Source organism: Empidonax traillii, unplaced genomic scaffold (genome assembly GCF_003031625.1).
Source record: "Empidonax traillii isolate 1590-97213 ecotype Southwest subspecies unplaced genomic scaffold, ASM303162v1 scaffold240:size1935192, whole genome shotgun sequence".
Classification (NCBI taxonomy): domain Eukaryota; kingdom Metazoa; phylum Chordata; class Aves; order Passeriformes; family Tyrannidae; genus Empidonax; species Empidonax traillii.
Window position 1 is genome coordinate 748,213 of NW_020955433.1, and position 20,523 is coordinate 768,735.

The 20,523-nt window shown below is 36.7% G+C and overlaps 1 protein-coding gene across 2 annotated transcripts in view; it reads left to right on the forward strand.

Annotated features, from left to right (window-relative positions):
- Positions 1-20,523, forward strand: part of NWD2 (NACHT and WD repeat domain containing 2) — a 53,170-nt gene that overhangs the window by 21,827 nt on the left and 10,820 nt on the right. Inside the window, exon 3 of one of the 2 annotated variants that reach the window (XM_027888542.1) lies at positions 4,997-5,113. In XM_027888542.1, the coding sequence (XP_027744343.1) occupies positions 4,997-5,113 (117 nt within the window). Of the gene's footprint in view, positions 1-4,996; positions 5,114-19,558; positions 19,936-20,523 lie in introns of those variants that run through there. The other variant, XM_027888543.1, reaches the window with a different exon arrangement.

Here is a 20,523-nt window from a genome sequence, read left to right on the forward strand (position 1 = left end):
GTTTTGTTGTCTTGAATCCTGCATTACTTTTTCCTGAAATTAACCCTGTTTAGAACAGATAACCTTTTTAAATATCACTGGTAAAATAAAAAATTTCAAAAACTTTATTTCACAGAATCACATGCAGAATGATTGGGGTTGAAATGGACCACTGAAGGTCATCTAGTCCAAGCCCCATGCTAAAGCAGGTTGCACAGGATTGCCTCCAGATGGGTTTTGAATATCTCCAGAGAAGGAGATTGCTCAACTTCTTTAGGCAATCTCTTCCAATGCTCTGTCACCGTCACAGAAAAAAGTTCTTCTTTATATGCAGGTGGAACTTCTGTATATCAGTTTCTGTCTGTTGCCTCATATCCTATTGCTTGGCACCACCAAGAAGAGCCTGGCTCCATCCTCATCACACCCACCTTTAAGCTATTTGTACACTTGGATAAGATCCCCTCTCATTCATCTCTTTTAGAGGCTAAACAGGCCTATCTTTCTCAGCCTTTGATGTACTTAAATTTTTTTACAAGCAGATTTGAGGTAAATTCTGAAGAGATGAAAACGCACGGTTTTACAAAGCAACATTTTATTGGTAGTAAAAGTAGTATGGCAACAAACTGATGGCTTTAGCTTTAGAAATTCTCTATTTTAGATATTCAAAGTACATAAGAAGAAATAATTTTACATCTGAATTACTGTGTTGTGCTTCTGGAAACCATATTTAAGTTCTGCTGTAATATGGAAAATAATTCAACTAGATGAATACAGAAACTGGAGTATCAAAAGGAATTGAATGTGGAACATTTCTATTGTGATTATATACTATGGAATTTGCTTCCTTTAATGTCAATTGTAACATTCCCTTTGCTTCTGTCAGTTCACGTTTTCCTTTGTATTGTGAGAGACATAGACCCTTACACATTGTTGGCAAGAGCCAACTGGTAATAAAGACAGTTGCATTTGACTTAAAACATGTGTGTTTTAAGTAACACTGTTAAAGTCACTGGTACTTTAAGTCACATATATCCTAATTCACACTCCCTTTTATGTCAGCAGGCCTGAAACTGGCTCTCTGGTAAGAGAAACAAATACAGCTTACAATGTTGTAAAAATATTATTCAGTTTTCCAAAAATTATGGCTCTACATCCTCAAGCCTTCCTCACATCCTTAGTGACCCCATCCCTAACTCATCTCTCCAGACTGTAGCTTACTTGGAAACAGTTAATGCCTTTTATGCAACATCCTGTTCCTCCCAGTGTATTATTCTTAATGCACATGCAGCTGGTTTTTAATCAAAATAACAAGTTCTTAAATTAGGATATTTGGGTTTAATTCCGTGAGTCACAGTGAAGTTGCTGAATCTGCATGGTGGTAAATTCCAGAGTGATTTTTGATTATGGTTATAAAAGAATTTCATCTGAAGGTCCTAGCTCCTCAGATGATTGGGAAGTCCCAGCTGCAGTAGTACATGAAAGGAATGGTAAGATATTTAAATAATATTTTTCTCATATTACTACCTTGTGATATTAATGGAAAATATCAACCCTTTATTTCTCAGTCATCTCTGAGACCTCTCAATGACAGGAGGGAAATATCTCTTCCAAGTAGATCATAATCCACTGAGTTCTTGTGAGAGGAAGCATGTCTTTCTTCAAACAGATTGTAATGCGGTCTCTAGGGGATGAATAAGTTTACTGCAGTTGATATTCATGGTAGCAAATTATTTTATTATACAGTTTCAACACCAGGAGCGTCTTTATGTGATATGAGGTCTGAGAGACAGCTCCACTGACATAGTTCTGAAAACAGCCAGAAAGCTATCACATTTCTGTGGAAGCAAAGTAGGAAAATGTACAAAAATTACCAAGGGAAAATAGTAAAGCCTTTTGAAAGAGGCTCAGAGGTATACTTTAGCAAAATGTATTTTTTGCCTATGCCAATCCTGATAAGACAAGTTTCTGAGGTTAACGTGAAAAATCAAGACTACAGCTCTTAGTGCAGTGGCATCAATAAAGTATTATGTACTTTTCAGATAAAGGGATGAATTTATATTTCTCTGTACAGAGCAGAACATATAACTTTTAATCCTGATATGTAACGTTCTGCTGACCAAATGAGAACTACCTTGTGTGTCACTACCACAAAATGCGCTATTCAGGACACCCTCTACCTGATAAATCATGACCCAAATGAAATGCATTTGAGTACTTGCATTACTCCAGCTTCCAGTGAGTCATCTGGGTGCAATCAGAAGTGTTTTAGTTGTTGCAAAGCATGTGATCTGTCAGGCATCATCAATTTGGTAGGAGAACATAATCACCATATGTGTGGAAGCAGAACTGACTGTATTTAGTCACACTCTGAATTTGTTTGCTCAATGGACTTTTCATTGAATCAGAAAATATTTCTGAAAAAAAAACAGGTAGTGGTGAAGACAGAAAGCAAAGCAATCTGAGTAAAAGACTTCCAGAGTGCATGGTGATTTTGAGCTGAAATACAGTATTTTTATAGGGGAGGATGGAGAGGTTAAAGAAAGTGATTGTAATTGAAAATTTTGGGAAGATAACTAAACATAGTTAATTAGCAGCATGCTCTTTTCTTCTTCAGAACAATTAACTTTTTCAACTAATTTTCACCAGGAGATATATATCCTAGAAGGAAAGTGGAATTTGTCGTCAATGAAAATTTTTAGTGCCTTTTTTAAGCTCTTGAAATTGATAAAATTATTTCATCTCCCTAGAAAAATCTGTGAAACTGTGAGATTGCTAGGACAAAAGCTAAAGTGAGGAAAATGAAAAGCTGAATTATGAACAAAAACTCTCTGTTAGGTGACTAGTATGGAACTGAACTAGACCAGTGTCAGTCCACTGTGTGTAAGTAGCTCTTGCAGAGGGCACTGGTTGTCATATCACCTTGGCAGCCTTTCTGAAAGTTAGAGTGGGGTTTTGTCATACTGTTTTTTCCAGTGTAAGTAAAAATATGCTTCAACATCAGATATAGTTGTCTCTTTGTTCCATTTCTTTAATTTAGTAAATCCTATTTATTTTAGTTAGTATAAAGAATAACTGATGAGACCTTAATTTTTAATTTCTTGGTGTCTTCAAACTTCGAGGTTTGATGGGTTAAATATTTACTCTTGCAGGGCAAAATTGTAACACATTAAGATACTATGTGCCAGAATTGTGTTACCCCATCAAAATAGCACACAAAACGCAGCTGCTGAGCCCCTACAATATCTGATATTCCAAGGAATTAAAATGGTTTCTGAAAAGTTAATTAAAATAGAAATTGCCTTTCTGTTTCAGAAGAACTTGAGCCGCAAAATAAATTAATTCAACCAGTAATTCACATATTTTTGACTGTATGCTAAGATCTGTATGTGAAGGATTTTATGACTAGCACATTTTAGCTTTATCATACGTCATGCAAGTAATCAGGCAGATGAATGCAATGTGAAGTTCAATAGTAAAGTTTTATTGATAAATTACAGAAAAGAGAGAGGAAGAAAGGAACACCTTTTTCCTAATGAGACGGAAAGACAAAGAAATCAGTGCAAATGAGGGAAATAGGAGGACTGTTTGAAATGCAGTTTTGTACCACAGTAAATGCATGTTCCAGCAGAATTTTGGAACATGGTTTCTGTAAAAAATAAAGATATTGATTGTATTTCTTGGCAGTGTAAGCTACAATGCACTCCATACCTTGTTTTTTTTTCACTCCTCATCAGTCACACAAGACACTACCTCTCATGTTTAGCAACAGTGTGTCTGCTCCAGTAAACACTGAGGAGCATCCCAAACTTATGGTAGAAATAACCAACAAGACAGTTGGCAGTGAAATTACATGTAGGCATAAATAGGGGTAGGATTTGGTCTTAAACCTTAGTATGTATTGGTATAATTCCAAGAAGATTAACCAGCTGTAAACTGATGAATATTACTTTTACATCAACTCATCATTAGTTCTTATAACATCAGGCTGATGTTATGATCTGTGTAGACAACAGCTAGTTTTATGATTCTGTTACTTATAGAAACATCAGAGTGCTTCCACAGTACAATCAATATGGCAATAAACAACTGTAATATATTCATGTCTTAATACAATTTTAATTGCTTTTTAAACTGTCCATTTGGACTTTGTTGTTTTTGTCCAAGTTATATACAAGATGTTAAAAATCAATAGTAACTTAAATGAAAAGAGTGGCAGCATGTGCCATAACTTTTGTACCAAAAGAAACTCATACATATGATCCCTATTCTTTTAAATTCAATTTCCCACAGTAAAAATTCAGCCTTTTAGTTAAAATGTGTAGTGAAATGACATTTCATCACTTAATTTCTTCAAATAAATTTAACATCCATATTCTAGTTTCTCCCAGGAGTTTGTTTGCAACTAATTAGCATCACAAAACTGAGTCAGTACCTACAGACAAAAGGCTGGACAGCAATCTGTCTGCCACTTTATATCTATACAATCTCTGCTTCCAAAGTAAAAGGATCAACTAACAAAGGAAGTATGATATTATAGAACAATACCTATTCTTTCTTTCAAGCCTTGTGCACAGGATGAGTTTATATCCTGTGGATACAAGTGACACAGGGTGTCAAGTCATGGTCGTGACTGTGACCCACAGTGAAACATCCATTAATTTTTATGGAGCTAGGATTTTTTTCAGTGCTTTCAGCATTATTCTTACCTATCCATTGTATGTAATCTAGTAGCAAATAAAAACTACATCAAATCAAGGTCTCGTCATGCTAAGCTCTGCACAAAAAGGAGACACTGTCCCAGGAGGGACTATCTGGGAGGGAAAGGAAGAGGCTTGAATTGTCATTTACCTGAGCAAACCCTGCCAGTCTGTGTAAGGACTGGATAGAGAGACCACATTGCTTTTCACTGCACTGCAGAGCAATGCTTAGCAGTGCATGGAATGTTGAAAAAGCTAATTTTAATTTGATCAGTAGCAAGAACATATGATAAGTAACTATGTTGCATACTATTTTTCAGGTCATAGACTTATACTGGGGAGTTGAAGCAGATGAATGGGACAGTCCGGAGCTGCAAAAGACTCGTATGAAGCTGTTAGAAGATTGCTTGAAAAGTTCTGCAGGTCCATGTTTTGTTGTGGGTATAAAAATAATGTTTTACTTTACAACAACAACAAAAAAATGTTATCTATCCTAACATGCATGATTGAGTAACAAATGCATGGTTTTCTTCTTTCTGAAATATTTTATATCCCTTCCTGTACATTTGCTATGCTGCATCCAAATGTTTCCCTATACTGCTCTGTAGATTAACAGTGATTACTCAGTATTAGTGGAGAGGAAGGAAGGATCTTTTATGATCAGTCCCCATAACAAGAGGAGTATGACTGTACTACTCTCACAACAGAATTGTGGACAACTTGTTTAAGGAGGCCACGATTGATTAATTCTTGGTACTTTTCACACATGCACGATGAGCTGACCTAGAAAGACTTAATGAAAAACCAGGAGCAGCGAAGAACTGTCTGCTCTGATCAGCATTTGCTGTTTTGTGTCATAAACCCACAAGAAGTTGGGATATCAGGTATTAGGGAGCAAAAAGACTGTAGGATACCGAGTCTGTGATATACCGATATCTGACTGATTGTTCTCTCCATGGTCCCTTGTTAGACTTCAATGCAAAACAGTCTTAAGGCCATGCCTTTGCTATTCCAAATTTTATTTTCTATAATGTATTGCTAAGAAAATAATTTCGAAAAGGTATTTTTCTCCTCTCCTACCTAAAAGTAGCTAAGTGATCTGTAATCCTTAGACTTGTTATAATAAGACAGAGAAGAGTTCTGAAAAAACCTGCAAGTCCTTGATTATTTTTTTTTTAAGGGAAGAATGTTAAAGATTTAGTGAACTGAAACCGCAGAATCCCATGGGGTTGAAAGGGATACAAAACACTGCCTGCCATGAGGGCTGGAGATCACATCTCTCCATGCCAAAGATTAGACAAAGAGGAAGCTTTAGCATGTGTCATTCTGTACTTTCATCACACCCTTAAAATGATCTCTCTGGCTCTCATTCATTCACCTGATTGTCTCACTTTGTTATTTAGCTTCAGAGGCCTGGGGAACAAGGGATATCCTCAGCTTGACCGTAAGAGCCCAGCTCTGGAGTACTGAATGGGTTTGATGCTGTTGTGACACTGTTTTTCACACACACACACAGTGGCCTAGATCTCTAGAGAGGCTGGGTGTCTTTCATCTTATGTGACTAAATTTAGTTCTCTGGGTTTATTTTTCTACTTTTCATCTTCCCTTGATGAAAAAACAGAGTTGGAACAGAAAGGCATGGCATTTTTCCTGTAGCAGCACCCAGTGTCCTTAGACATGGATGTTGTAAAATCTTTCACAGTGAAGGAAACCTTGTCATGAACCATTGCTGCATATTTTAGCAGCTCAGAATCTTGAAGCTTTTAAGAACTGCCTGCCTGATATTGTTACTAGGGAAAGAAATCAAGCCAAATCAGAATTTTTAAACAGAACAAAACAGTTAGCAAAGAGGTTGCAGTAAGCCAACTATTTCAATATTTATTTCACGTTTTCCAAGGATGGGCCAAAGTAATAGCTCTCCCAGTGACTGGCAAAACTACAGAAATCATTTTGTGCACTTTTTTTTTTTTTTCTCTGCTGTACTGTAGTGAGATGGGGTTTATTTCATTTACAACACAAATTGAAGATGATTCTACTCCAACAAGGCATAATTAGTTTTAATTTATAGTAACATAATTAAAAACTGACTTTGGCACTGCAGGCTTTGGGCAACTTCCCATTTCTTTAGAAAGTTCTATAAAATGTGCTGCTTTCATTCAGCTTGGTATTTTTTTGTACTTATCAATTACCTCTTTTTGAACTGAGACACAGATCTGGGATTAAATTGGACTATTCAGAATTAACTACTAGGTATGGGTTGATTTTAGAAAGTGTTTCTTATGGCATTTAGTGATTGTGATATCAGATGGAGAAAAATTGAAATTCAGTTCTTAAATTAGTGCAGTGCTTGTGCTGGAAGTCCCCAGCTTTTCTGCAGATATGAAGCAACAAAATCCAAATTAACACATATTCATAAACACAAAGGAGAAAGCAGTTCTGAAAAAAATGGGTAATTAATTTCCTGTGAACACTGAGAATGTATAGTTCCCCTCTTACCCGCTGCCTGAGCTCTATTAACACTTGATTCAATTAAGGGAGAGGGGGATTTTTTGGTTTTTGCTTAGGTTGGGGCTTTTTGTTCGGTTAATGTTTTTGTCTGGGTTTTTTTCTGCTGTGCAAAATCAGTCCCTATTATATGTGATCATTTAAATACTCATAGCCTTTACTATAGGTAAATATATACCATGCTATTTACCAATAATTTGTCAAGATTCATCTATGAGGGGAAAGGTACTATTCCTGTGGGGAAAATGTTTCTCATACAAATTTTATGCAGAAATCATACTAGTTTTCTCTGAAATCTACATGGGGAGATTGAAATGCAGTGTATTTATTAAACTGTGAACTTTATAAACTCTGCATTGCACACTGATACCAAAAAAAAAGTGCATTGAGTGCATCACTGGAACCTTTACATTTTGTTGGGTTATGTTTCCTAGTAAGTTTGTAAGAGACGGCAACACAGACAGAATGTTAGAGATACAATAAAGGTTATGTTATGATCCCACAACTAGCACTGATCGTGAACAGGGTTCATCTATTACAGATCTAGTCTTGACACCTTTTACAATAAATAGGAAGATGTAGATACCTCCAGTAATACCCGAGTCATCATCTGGATAACTGTTTTTCCTTTAACAGCTAGGAGACATTAGACTGCTAATTTAGGAACTCAAATACAGTGCTTGATTTCAGTTAAGGCCTTGAGGTATTTAGGGTGTCATTAGTCTATACTAATTATTTGCAGAATAAGTTTACTTCCCTTTTACTGATATTCCCTAACTAATACTCTAGTACTGACCTGCTGTTGTTAGTGCCTTAGTACAGATGAGAAAACTGTCAGGATTCTCTGCACTTCTCTTCAAACACACCCTGCAAGAGAGCATGTGGGTGCTCTCTTCCATCTGTGTGGCACCACACAGTCTCTGCCTGAACTGCTGTCCTTGCATGACTGTCTCCTAGAAGATTGTAAAATGAAAAATAGAAATGGAAATGAAATGGTAGTCTGTTACCTGTAAAGGTTTGCTCAGTTAAATATGTTTGGGATTTTACAAACCTGAGAGATTCTCTCCACCCATCATTCAAATCATCCGGTCCGAAGAATAGTAAAAACATTTTCTACCTACTCTGAGCAGCCATTGTAATTCATATTATCCCTCTCAAATTATTGTCAGCTTGTTAATTTCAGCATTAATTAACCTGGTAATCGTATCTATAACCAGTAATCTTCCTTGTTTGCTAATGGAGAACAGGGCTGACCCTTTGAAGATGACCACTTAGAAATATGAGAAACACCAAATATTTTGAAATGGGACTCCCCATGTCCTCAAGAATTTCCACATCTAAACAACTTGAGCTCCTGCATTATCTCTTGCATTTTCACTGGGCTGCTGAGATATCCCACAGTGCATTTCTGAAGCTCTGCTTACCACAGACCAACTGGAGATGCCTAAAAGCTCTTTTCCTGATTCTCAGTCAGGGAGAATGCAAGGGCAGAAGACAGCAACGGACAGGCCTGAATTCAAGAGCAACACATGCATTCCTTCCTGAATAGACCCTAGGGACACATAAAACTCCACTTTTACAGAGCTAAAGACCTAGCATTATAAATTTGGGATTCCAGTAGAATTTTCAAAGAATATTAGCAATTTACAATATTTGTCATGTCCTTAAATCACCCTGAAGTTGAAGAGGAAGTATGGCAATTTGGGGAGTGAAATGTTTTTTACTGTCTGTATCTTTTTGTTCCTACTGTATAATGCATGCTTTAATCATTCCATAAAGTACACTGCTACACTCTCTCTGCTTAGTACAAATGGTTGATAATTAATTTTGAGTGCATTCCAGCTCAGAGAAAATTCCAAATTATATTACTCCAGCTCTGCCGAATGTCCTCAACTCACATCTCAGTTCTGGTCTTACTCTAGGATTTATTCCTAATGTGAAAACTAAATACATACAGGTTCTGGAATGCATGAATTATATTTTGCTTTTGCTCTCCTGGGAAAATTGCCACACAATTTAAGTTAGGGAGGCTAAAGTCAGTCAAAGGTGTCTATACTAAAACATGTAGTTTAGGGGTAATGCTAAGCACTCCCTGCTTTTTGGAAATTCAACAGAAGTTACCTGTGCTTAGACAATTCAGTATTTAATTTTCCTCAAGAAAGCAGTTCTATATGTAGTTTTCAAGTGAATGGGGAGAAATAGCTAGAGCCAGACATGGTACAACAGTCCAGCTCTTCCAAGAAAGAAATATTAAATTATAAATTTTCTTCTCATTCTTCATCTGATTAAAAACCCATCCAAATAAGGACTCCCTCTAACATAAGTGGGTTTGTGTTCATACAGCTATGAGGAATGGCTCCATAAGACTTGTTGGCATTGATCTGGAGTAAAGTACATGTCTACAGACAATAATCCTGATTTATGTGGACTTGGCCAAGTGGAAAGTTTTTTCTGTGAATGTTAAAGTAGAGCTTTGCCTATTTTTTGAAACCCTTCAAAGCAAGTAAAGTGATAAATTTTAAAGACATAGTATGCAACTTTCCCCTCAGCAAGCTTTGCTCTTCTTTCGCAGCCTCCAGACTAAGAGCGAAAGGGTGTCTGTCCCTTTCAGTATAGTTTGTCTCTGAACAACAGATATACACAGAAAGTGAAATCAAGCATGGGGGGATATTATATGATTAAGCCATTGTAAGTGAATTGCTTCGTCTACTTTAGGGATGGGAATGTATTTTCCTGTGAATCATCCCTGATTCTCAAAATCTAAAATACTTACTCATTTTTTAAATGGGGCCTGTTGAAAATAGGTACAAGATTCATCAGACAGCTTTTCCATGGAACATAGAAACTGCATGGTTTTTTATGTAGTCTTAAAATAGCTTTCATTTTCAGCCAGAAGACTGCACATATTTTCTGCTAAGTCACTGTACTTCTTTTTCTTGACAGAAATGTATTTTTTGGTGCTGCGTTCCAGAAAGGTTAAGTATTATATTTAATATGAATGACCATATTAGCGAGAACAAGATTAACATGAAGTCATATTTCCATCATTCTTTATTATTTGTAGAGGAGAAAATAGGCTGCATGACGTTTATGAGATTTACTGTCTCGACCCTCAAGAGCTTTACCAAACCATCTTCTGAGTTAGTATAGTAATCAGGTGTAAAGATCTGCCCTACAAATGAAATGGTAGATCAAAAATCCAACATCAGCTGTTCTACAGAAGTGAGGGGGATGGAGGGGATTCTAAACCTTGCAGTACTAGTTCTGTGTGAAGAAACAGCATACTTTACAGGATTTAGCAGGCATTTGGTAAATTCAGAGGGAGATGTTGCTTGCTCCTGGAGTATATACCTTCCCTTTTACAGAGATCCACTTCAGAGATCCTTTGGTTAACAGGTTAATATCAGACCAAGGTTTGATGATGTGAAATGGCTGTAAAGATTGTTGACACTCTGAACACTTCAAGTAATGCTGGTTTTGATAAGCTGTAACCTTTGTCAAGTGCCTAAGGGGTTTGGTTTATGGAGACAAGGAAAGCCTAATCTCGATTATCACTGTGATTGCCATAGTCTTTTTCCTTCAGTTCAGCTTCTTTGAAGATCCCTTCCACATTTTTTCATTCTTTCCTTAATTGTTATTGCAGTTTAGATTATTAGCTTCTTTTCATAAAAAATAGTTCTTTTTGTCATACAACTATGCCACTGTCCTTTTTATCCTCCTCCAAATTTATAATTTAATAAACAGTAAAAAGGGTTCTTTCCCTCCAAGCATGTGAAAAGTAGGTAATGCATGCAAATCATTTAAGAATATTAAAAAGGGACCAATAGTTCTACATCAGTGTTAAGTTTACTGAGCCCTCATACTGCTAGCATTGTTGGGAAAGGAAAATTATACCCTTCTCATGCAAGGAATTTGCTAATAATTTCATCTTTGAAGGACTAGATTGATAAGTATAAGAGAGTACCAGCCATGAACTGACCCAAAAAACAAGCCCTAAAACCAAAGCCACCTAGCTTGGAAAAAATAATGTTTTGTTACAATTAGCACATAAGGATACAAAAATCTTAAATAAAAATCATCAAAATCAAGGAACCAGTCAAAATAAATAATATAAGCCATTCCACATGTACTTGCAAAGCAGAGTTGATGGTGTGTTCTGGTACTTGCTTTGCATACTGTGATAAAGTCTAAATTCTGGGTGTGTTATAATCTGCTAGAGCTGATGTTACTTAAAATTTGCCTTTGGGCCTCCATTTATGCTATACATAAATGATGTTTATTAATGGTGTTTCTAGGTGCACGGTACACAGTCATGGGTCATATCAGGCTCCCATTCAATGGGAGCATTATTCTATGTAAGTTGTGAAATCATTTTCTTGAAAATTAATTACAAAATCAGTTTTCATTTGTAGACTCAATAAATACCAGTTTGTTTAGCTTTAATAGGAAGGGGGATAGAAAAAAGAAATTTGCAGTGAAATGTCATGTCATGTTATAACTAGCTTTGGTATTCCTAAAATCTGGAGAGGTGTTAAAAATTCCCTTATACTATCAGCAATCTCTCCCTTTGACAATACTGATAATTAACACTTTCTAATACTTTATAGTGTCTCCATATGTTACTGAGAAAAAGAGCTTAATTATGTTGCAAAAAAAAAGAAGCATAAATATATAGATCTATTCCCAATAAAGAGTGTGTGTATGTGCTTACAATGGGATTTAGATAGATTTTGCAGTCCTAAAAAGCCCTCCACAGCTGGTGCAACTTTGGAGGTTACTACAGACTAAATGAATCTCTGTCAATCCCTTAAGTGTCTGATTCAGCCCTTTTTGCCATGCTCAACTTTATCTCAATCTAAGCTCTTTGCCTCATCATTTATCACAGAAATACCATCCCAAAATGGAAATTTAGAAACTAAGCAGCCTTTCTGATAAACACTAGCAAGATCATATTTCCCAGAAAGTAAAGAGATGGCCCCTTGCCTATGAAGCATACCAAAGAGGGCAGTAAGAATGCAGAGAGGTGTCAGCTTTTAACTCTGTGGTTTGGTGTTCAGAAGCCAGTGCCCTGTCCTCCCAGCTGACTACAGTGATAGGCTTAGAGTATCTTCTTCCTTTCTGACTCCATGACACCTGTGTCCCTGGATGCTCAGTATGGCATATTAAACAGCAATAGTAGGAGAAGCTTTTTTCCATTAGCCACACTTCACCTATGAGATGCAACACAGGGTTTCAAGCCCTTTCACAGCTCTTTATGGCTTGGGTAAGTGTTGTGATTGCTTTTCAAAGCATGGGAGGTTACACCACCATACCCTCTTCCTTGCTGTTTCCAAGAAAGATATGTTTCCCACTCGCTGCAGGCAAGATAGTGATTTCCACAGACAAGGTTATTGGCTTTAGTCTGGGCTATGTTGTACAGCCTTTTATTAAACCTAACCCCTGTGGTTTGTTTTTCTACCCAGTTCTACTGTTGTAAAGTGTTACGGGACCGTTATAGAGTTTACAGAAATCTGGGCTGCAGTAGGAATTACCTGCAAGGACCTGAGCTTTACGTGAAAGGAAAAATGTACGTGCCTGTCAAGAAATCTCCCACACAATTTCAAGAACAGGGCAAAGTAAGAATAATGCATTTGTTTGGAGGAGAATCAGAGTGAGTGAGCAGCTCAAATCTCTAGGCAGAGGTAGGCAAAATCTTCTCCAGTTTTTCCTCTACCCTACATTTATTCACAGACCTCTTCCTGAATTGTATTCTTTTTAACTGATTTTCTCGCCTGAGTCTATGCTTAGGCTGATCAAAGAACTGTTAACGATAAGAAGTGAAGGAAAAGGCAACAAAGTGAGCTAAACCGGTGCTTCATGATCATGTAGAAGACAGGAAGAATGTGGAGGAGGACCACTGGTATTTTCTCAGTCACAAAAAAGGAGAGTTCTGATGAAGCAAAGTGTATCAGGGAAGTAGGTCATGAATTTATTCTCAGGAAACACAATCCCTCTGTAAGGTGGACTGTTAGCTTCTACCCACTATGCCTTGAAATATTGCTCATCATTATTTCATATCTTCCTACCACTAGGGAAAAGCTTTGAGATTTAAAAATACTGCTCTTTGGGTGAAGTTCAGAGTTGAAGGAATTGGTACATTTACAACCAGATTTGGCTGCCCTCTTTAATTTTCTGAAAGACAGGTCAAGCATCAAGAAACTTCATCATTTTCTTTTTATATCTTACGTCAGGAACAGTACTGACAGCAAAAGACTTCAGCGCTTGTACCTTATCCTTCCATTCCTAATTCCAGTCAGTTTTCTTACAAGAAGCTCAACAGTCCTTTTTGTTTTTCATGGAGCTGAAACCAAGACCCATCTCAAGTTTCTGAAACTGGTATAGTCCCCCCAGCATACTTCTGTGCTGCCTCCGGATAAAAAGGGAAGACAGAAATTAGGGCGTGGCTCTGTGAAACAACACACTGCAATATTTCTCAGGCCAAGGAACATAAATATGTATCCAGGCAGGTGGAAAAACAATGTATTTCTCAGATCAGAAACGTCTTTATTGTGCCTTCAACTTCCTATTCACTTCAGTAATCTCAATTAAAAACTGTATTTCTTATGTTTTGTACAGTCAGCTGAAGTTCTAAAATTAAATCTTTTTACTCATAGACTTCAACCAAAGGATTGAGGTATTATGACCTAGATATGGAGGAAAAAGCACATGAAAGAGTTTGATACTGTTCCATGGTGTCATTTTTCCTTTAAAAACTAAACAGGACAAACAGTGTAAAGTAACGGTTCCATCTCTGCTGATACATAAATACACAATATCTTTCAAAATAGAAATACTTAAAATAAAATGCTTATTTTGCTAGCTATCATTAGCCTCATTTTATAGATAGACAGTCTGAGGCAGTGGCAAAAGCATCAACAAGTTCCCGTACTGAGAAGTAGTACAAGTGGAAAGAAGATTTAAGAGATCTGCAGCAGCTCTAACATTCTGTCTATTAAGCTGCACTGCCTTACAACTGTTGGCAGGAGAAGAAAAATACTATTCTGAGGGCACTTTGACCTGTAAATCCCAGAAATCACAGATTACAATATTTTTGTCCTTTTTTCCTTTTTTATTTATTTCTAATGGTGTTTTTTTGGGGAGACTTAATACCAATGCAACATAACTTTTGTCCTTTGATAGACAAGAAAAGCAGTCAAATGTATTTATTTATTTCAGTAATATTCTCTCTGTGCTTGTATCACGAGGTCATTACACTGTATCGCATTGCAGCCAGAAGTACAAAAAAGGGAGTAGAGGCAGCTATATTCAGGATGTCTCCTGGGCAACTCCAGCTTCCTAAAACTTGGTTTAGATTAAGAATGTTATTACAGCTTTCTTCATCTTGGTTTCAGTTTTCAGTACAGCTCAATTTAACAGCTTGGGGTTTGCCCTAAGAAGCAGTTAACATATATATTCCATTGAGATTTTAAACAAATTCACTTTTTTTTTTTTCCTTACTGAAATCGTTAGTATATTGAAACCAAATTTAAGTAAATATACTTTTCTGGGTTTTATTTCAGACGACTCACCATTGTTGTTTAGCCATTAGCATTTTTGCTTTGAATTTGAGATGAGTTGGCTATTGTTCCATTAAGTTATAAAAAATAATAATGTAGGACATGCTTTTCTATTTGTTTTTGCTAGTAAATTCTTGATTTCAATTCAAATCATATTTATTACTGAGAAAGAGAGTTCCAGCTAATCCTGTTATTTTTATTTTCTTTTTTTTTCACCAAAATACTCTTGACTGCACCTGCACATCTTATTATCACATACATAATTTCTATAGGACACTGTCAAAATGGAGTTACAATATACTGGCAAGAAACTTAAAGGACTGACAGTTTTACTACATTCCTTTGAATGGTATATTAAATAAAAGACCCTTAAAAACTAGTCTCCTGACCATTTGTTTCAGACTTTCAAGACATGGTTTACCTGTATATTTGGTTATGTCATTTAAGCCCCCATTTCTGCAGGCAAGGTAAACATGCCTACGTGTTACAATTCTGAGTGCCTTCCTTGACTTTAATGTGCTGCTTAGGCAGGCTCACACAAGCAATGAACTGTCTTACCACCTCCAAATTCAATTTGAAGGATAAGACATAGGATGTAGACATTATGCATGTAAAAAGTAAGGTTTGAAAACAACGGAGCATTTCCTGTAGTTATGCTGAAGTGATTTTGTCTTCATACATACACATATAGCAATTGAAAGTTGATGGGTATTGGCATCTGACTAACTAATGTGTTTTAAGCCTGGTGTTAAATAGAAGTGTCAATAATTTACTTGTGTTTTTTCTTTATGTGTCTCTTTTTTCTATAGAAGCCTTATCCAGTACAGAGTAACATACTTTTTTTCAGCTAACACATGTATGAACATCACAGTAAGCAGTAGAGGAAAAAAAACAGATTTCTCTGAGCAAAATGGCTATTTGACTGAAATGTATGGCTTTAAAGAGAGAAAAAAAAAAGTTTATATCATAAGAAAGATTTTACTACAAAAGGAAAGAAACCTAGAAGTGCAGACTAAGGAAGCAGGAGTTAGGTCTCCAGCCCCAGGATTCACAGAAGGCAATGAAGAGCAAGTGACCACAGAAGAGAGAGGGATCCAGAAGATTCATTCACTTTGTAGCCCTTGTTTAGGGTACGCATGCACACTATGGAAAGATAAAGTTCATGTTCCTGCTTCAATTAATATTCAGTTACTTGCATAGCTATGCAATTTCTTGTACAGAAAGGAGCTGCACTAGCAGGATGCTACTGTTACCCCATCATTCATGCCCAAAAGCCTTATGAGTACGGTTTATTTATACTTGGTGACCACAGACTTGTTCTTCTTTCAGTTCAGGAGAGATTTTGAAACAGGTCTCTTTCTTCATTGTTGTGCTCCCTTATTACCCTTTTCATATAGATGATGGCCTGCTAGCTACATCCTGCTCCTCACCAGATTTCTTGCCTTCTGGTGAGGCATGGCATGATAACAGACTGCAGTCCACAGTTTTCTTGGGGATAGTCGAAGGATACCTCTGGAACATCAGTAAGACCAGCATTTACCAACCCCTGGCAGCAGATGAACTTAATACCCCAAGGTATTTTAAAAGCACTTAAATCCCTACAGTTTTCAGGCCAGAGTGTGAAGCATTCAACACATCTTCAATAATGTGAGATACTCTTTCTCCTAATGGAACTGTTCTACTTTGAATAGGTCATCTTAGTTTAAGCTTACATTAATTTAGCAGGCTGAAGTATAAGTCACTCAGGACCTCATCACAAGAGGGCAAGGATTTTCTAGTTCAGTAGTGAGCAGTTTCTGCAGGAAAGGGCTGAGAATCAGGAACAACAGCTTCCACTACCTGTTTTTATCTAACCATTGCATACCTGTCTCAGCTCTGAGTCCCTGCTTAGGTTTAATTCCCTGTACCTAATTCCTGTGTGACATATGTACAATAATACTTCCTAATCCTTCATGGATCTTGCGAAAACATGGATTTTGCGTAACCGAATTGTTTAAGGGGTGCTTAGATCTGGACACACAGATAAAAAATTAATTGTGGTTAGATTTAATTCCTTCAAAGATGATTTCTCAAATGCTTATTCTTCAAAAAGTTGGCAATCCAGGACTGCTCTGAGAGTAGGCAGAGGGGACTTCTGTGTCATATGTGAAACTTCACAAAGACCAAGAAATAGGACTAATTCCATGATGCCCAGCAAAAGATCTTTGGATCAGATCTTTCCTGTGTTGGCAAAACCAGTAATTAATATAACTTGCTGTTATTGGACAGCTTGTTTGTTATTAAAATTACCAATAAATATCTTAGTTGGAATTAAGCATATTTAGAACTTTAACTTGTTCTGTTTTAATATAACATCTGTTTATTAGGGTTTATTAATATTTTAGTGATGATGTCTGACCTAAAGCATTGTGAATCTCTCATATCTCAAGATCAAATCCTAATCTTCTGTGTTTTCTCCTTTTGGTCATTATTGTGACTGTGCTTATAATTTTAATCTTTCCACACCAAGAACAATAGAGTGAAAAATATTTCCCATCTTGATCTAAACAGTAGTTTTTTAACCTTCATTTAATAGTGATTTCAGCTTCAGGCTTAACAAAACACCACTAGAAGTGTTCGAGGCCACGCTGGATGGAGCTCTGAGCAACCTGGTCTAGTGGAAGGTGTCCCTGCCAAAGGCAGGGACCTTGGAAGTAGATGATCTTTAAAGTTCCTTCCAACCCAAACCATTCTATGATTCTATGAAAGCTAGCAAGGCTACTGCTTTGGTTGCTCCGTGTTAATTCTGCAAAGTTTTGTGAGACACAAATGGTTGCTGAGGGTTTTATACATGTTTGTCAGCCCGGTAGATTTACGCAGTTCAATCACCTTCAATCTAATAAATCTTTAATTTATGTTTTACTATTAAAGGAAAATGACTCATCAGGTGGGAGATTTTGATTCACGAGTCTGCATATAAAACTATCTCTTGATAATGAACACAGCGTAAACATTACTGTTCCCTTTAAAAATAATGTCCTATAATAATCATCAAAGTGCTGCAATGTTATTATCACAAACTGAAGTTTTAGGTTCTTACTGTAGAGTACTATATTATTTTTCATAAAAGTCTGAAATAATGGTAATTTTTATTTATAGACTTAATATGAAACAACATGAAGATTGTGAGAAATTGTATTTTCTTTCAATCCTGTTGCTTCATTTTTCTTTATTTTTCTAAGAAGAAATCTGCATTTTCTTGAGTCTATAGGGAAATGAAGATGGGGCAGATATTTCCAGAGGCTGCTGTAAGCCTGTGGCATGGATGCAGTTCAGACACAAGCCCCTGGAGAAAAAGTGCAATTCAAATCTTCTCATTTAGGTCTCTAAGGTTTGAGTGTTTTTGTGGTACCCTGATAGACTTCACTTATACTGACAGTTATAAATTTAACCATAATGATACCAAAAGAGTGGAGGGAAGGAGTTATTTCCAAGCCTCACCTTGTGTCTAACGTGGGAAGATGTAGTTTTCACAGCCTGCGCATGCAAATGTACCCATCCTAAAGCTGTCATGCAACCTTACAAACGAACAGTCCATTAAAGTTACAGCAAATGCATATAATCTGTTTATACTCTTTAGCCTTTTTTTCTTTACTAATGCCACTACTGCTGAAAAACATGCAATGCATCTAGAGGACTGTTCCCCAGGAACCTGATGTGTTTATGTGGTGTAACCCAGCATTCAAGCATCAGTTTCTCAGTGGAAAACAGCTGCACTTACTCAGCATGCCTCCTGCTTCCAGCCTGGGGTGTGATACTGCAGTCCTTTAGAAAAACAGTGTCAGTTACTTTAATCCTCTCCAGAAAAATGAAAAGGAGTTGTGTTTCAATGCCTCAGTTAAAGGGCCAGTAAAACTAGGCTGTACACTGAGGCTAGTCTGAAGTTATCAGAAAGCACAGGAGTGACTACATGAAGACTTTTTCTACCGCATAAATTTTTCTAGCAAAATATTCTTCAGGTGGCTGCATAGAGTCAGGTACTAATACCTCAGCTGACTTCTATCAGTCCAGTGCCTCAGATTGCCCTACTCTAAATGGTAGACCTGCTCAGCACAATATTTAGGATTTGCTGGATCATATCAAAGTTCCTTTTTATTGTGTTTTGCTCAAGTAGTCAGGAGGATGATCCCTAATACGAGATTATTTACATAATGTCTTTTGCAGTGAGAGATGAAAGAAATAATCTGTCTTTTAATTTTAAAGTACTACCGATTGTTATTTACCTGTAGCACAGTGGAGAGAGAACAGCACAAACCATCCCAGAAAAGCAGAAAAGTACACAGAATAATTCTAAAACAAATTTAGTTGATTAAATGCATTACATTAAAATCGGACCTATTAATGTTGACATTTTAGTATTGTTAATGAAGGCCCTAGCTATTGATCTTTGCTCAAGCAACTGCCTATTGAATACACTGGATTTAAATTCAGAAAAAGTATAGCCTAGTGAACTCTCAGTTTCTATGTAAGGTAAAAGCTCCTCTGAGAGAAAATTTATGAGAATTCTACATCAACATGAACATGAAAAGGCTTTCATCATAATATGAGTTATTAACCTCACTTGAATGAAGAAGGAAAATAATATTATATTTTGTTTAACCTCTGCAGCTTCAGAATTCCAAAATTATAGGGCTCTATGAATAGATCAGAACAGTAAAAGCTTCAAAATTTTCCCCAGCTATCTAATTATGTGAAGTGACATAGCTCTCTCTATGAGGGAAGCTGCTAGTTAGGATGATCACACAGAAAAAATAAATTCACATTATATATACTGGATAATTTCATTTCATTAAAATTATTATATAATTCTAGTTACTGAGAGATTTGCTGCAATCTCTTGACTCCTTGAATCAAGCTGCTGGGGGATCTGAATGGGCAGTCAGGCAAACCCAACTTTCCCCTAATCCTTCTCTAATGGAGAAGCTTTTTGAAGGACTCCAGGGCTGTGACTTGTCAGAAACTGGAACCCGGCTATATGAGCTATCACAATTCCTACATTCCTTCACTTCTCCTAAGCAGTGGACAGACATTGACTTGTTCCTGCCCACCAGCTCTTTGTCACTGCTCCTCTGTTGAAGGATGCCAACTTCTTGCCATCAAAGCCAGCTTGGTAGTTCATGTGAGTTCTTCCTACTCTGCTCCAGGCAAAACTCAGCCAGGTTAGCTTACATGATGAGAAGTGTGGTCTGAGCTAATTGAGGAGGTTTTCCCTGAAAGAGGTTAGGCAATGTTCATGCACTGCTCTGATGTTTGTGCTCTGAGGCTGCAGCATCTGGCATGGTAAGCCACTGAAATGCCTTCTGTGAGCACAACTGGGTTCAGAAAAGTGGTTTGCGGCTTCATGCTTTTATAATCAGTGAGACAGGCTTCATCATCATCATCAATTATTGATTTTCAGGCTGATCTTCAGCTGGCAGAGTTTAAAACAGCTTCTCATTATAATAAGTGGTTTAAAATAATGAATATTTAGATATTATTATTTACAAACAAGGTCATTTACATCTTTAGCGTACTACTGTATTTGCATTAGCGTTACTTTACTAAGAGATCTTTCTGGTGCAAATCAAAATGCTGATACTGTTGGTTCCTCTCTGCATGAAGTACTGCTTCTCATTAACTGAAGATCTTTACTGAATACATTTAAAATTAGGATAGAATTTTCAAAAAATCCCATTTTAAATTAAGAATTCTCACAGACTTCTGTGGACCAAGTATTTAATGCGGAATTGATCTGATGATCACAAATT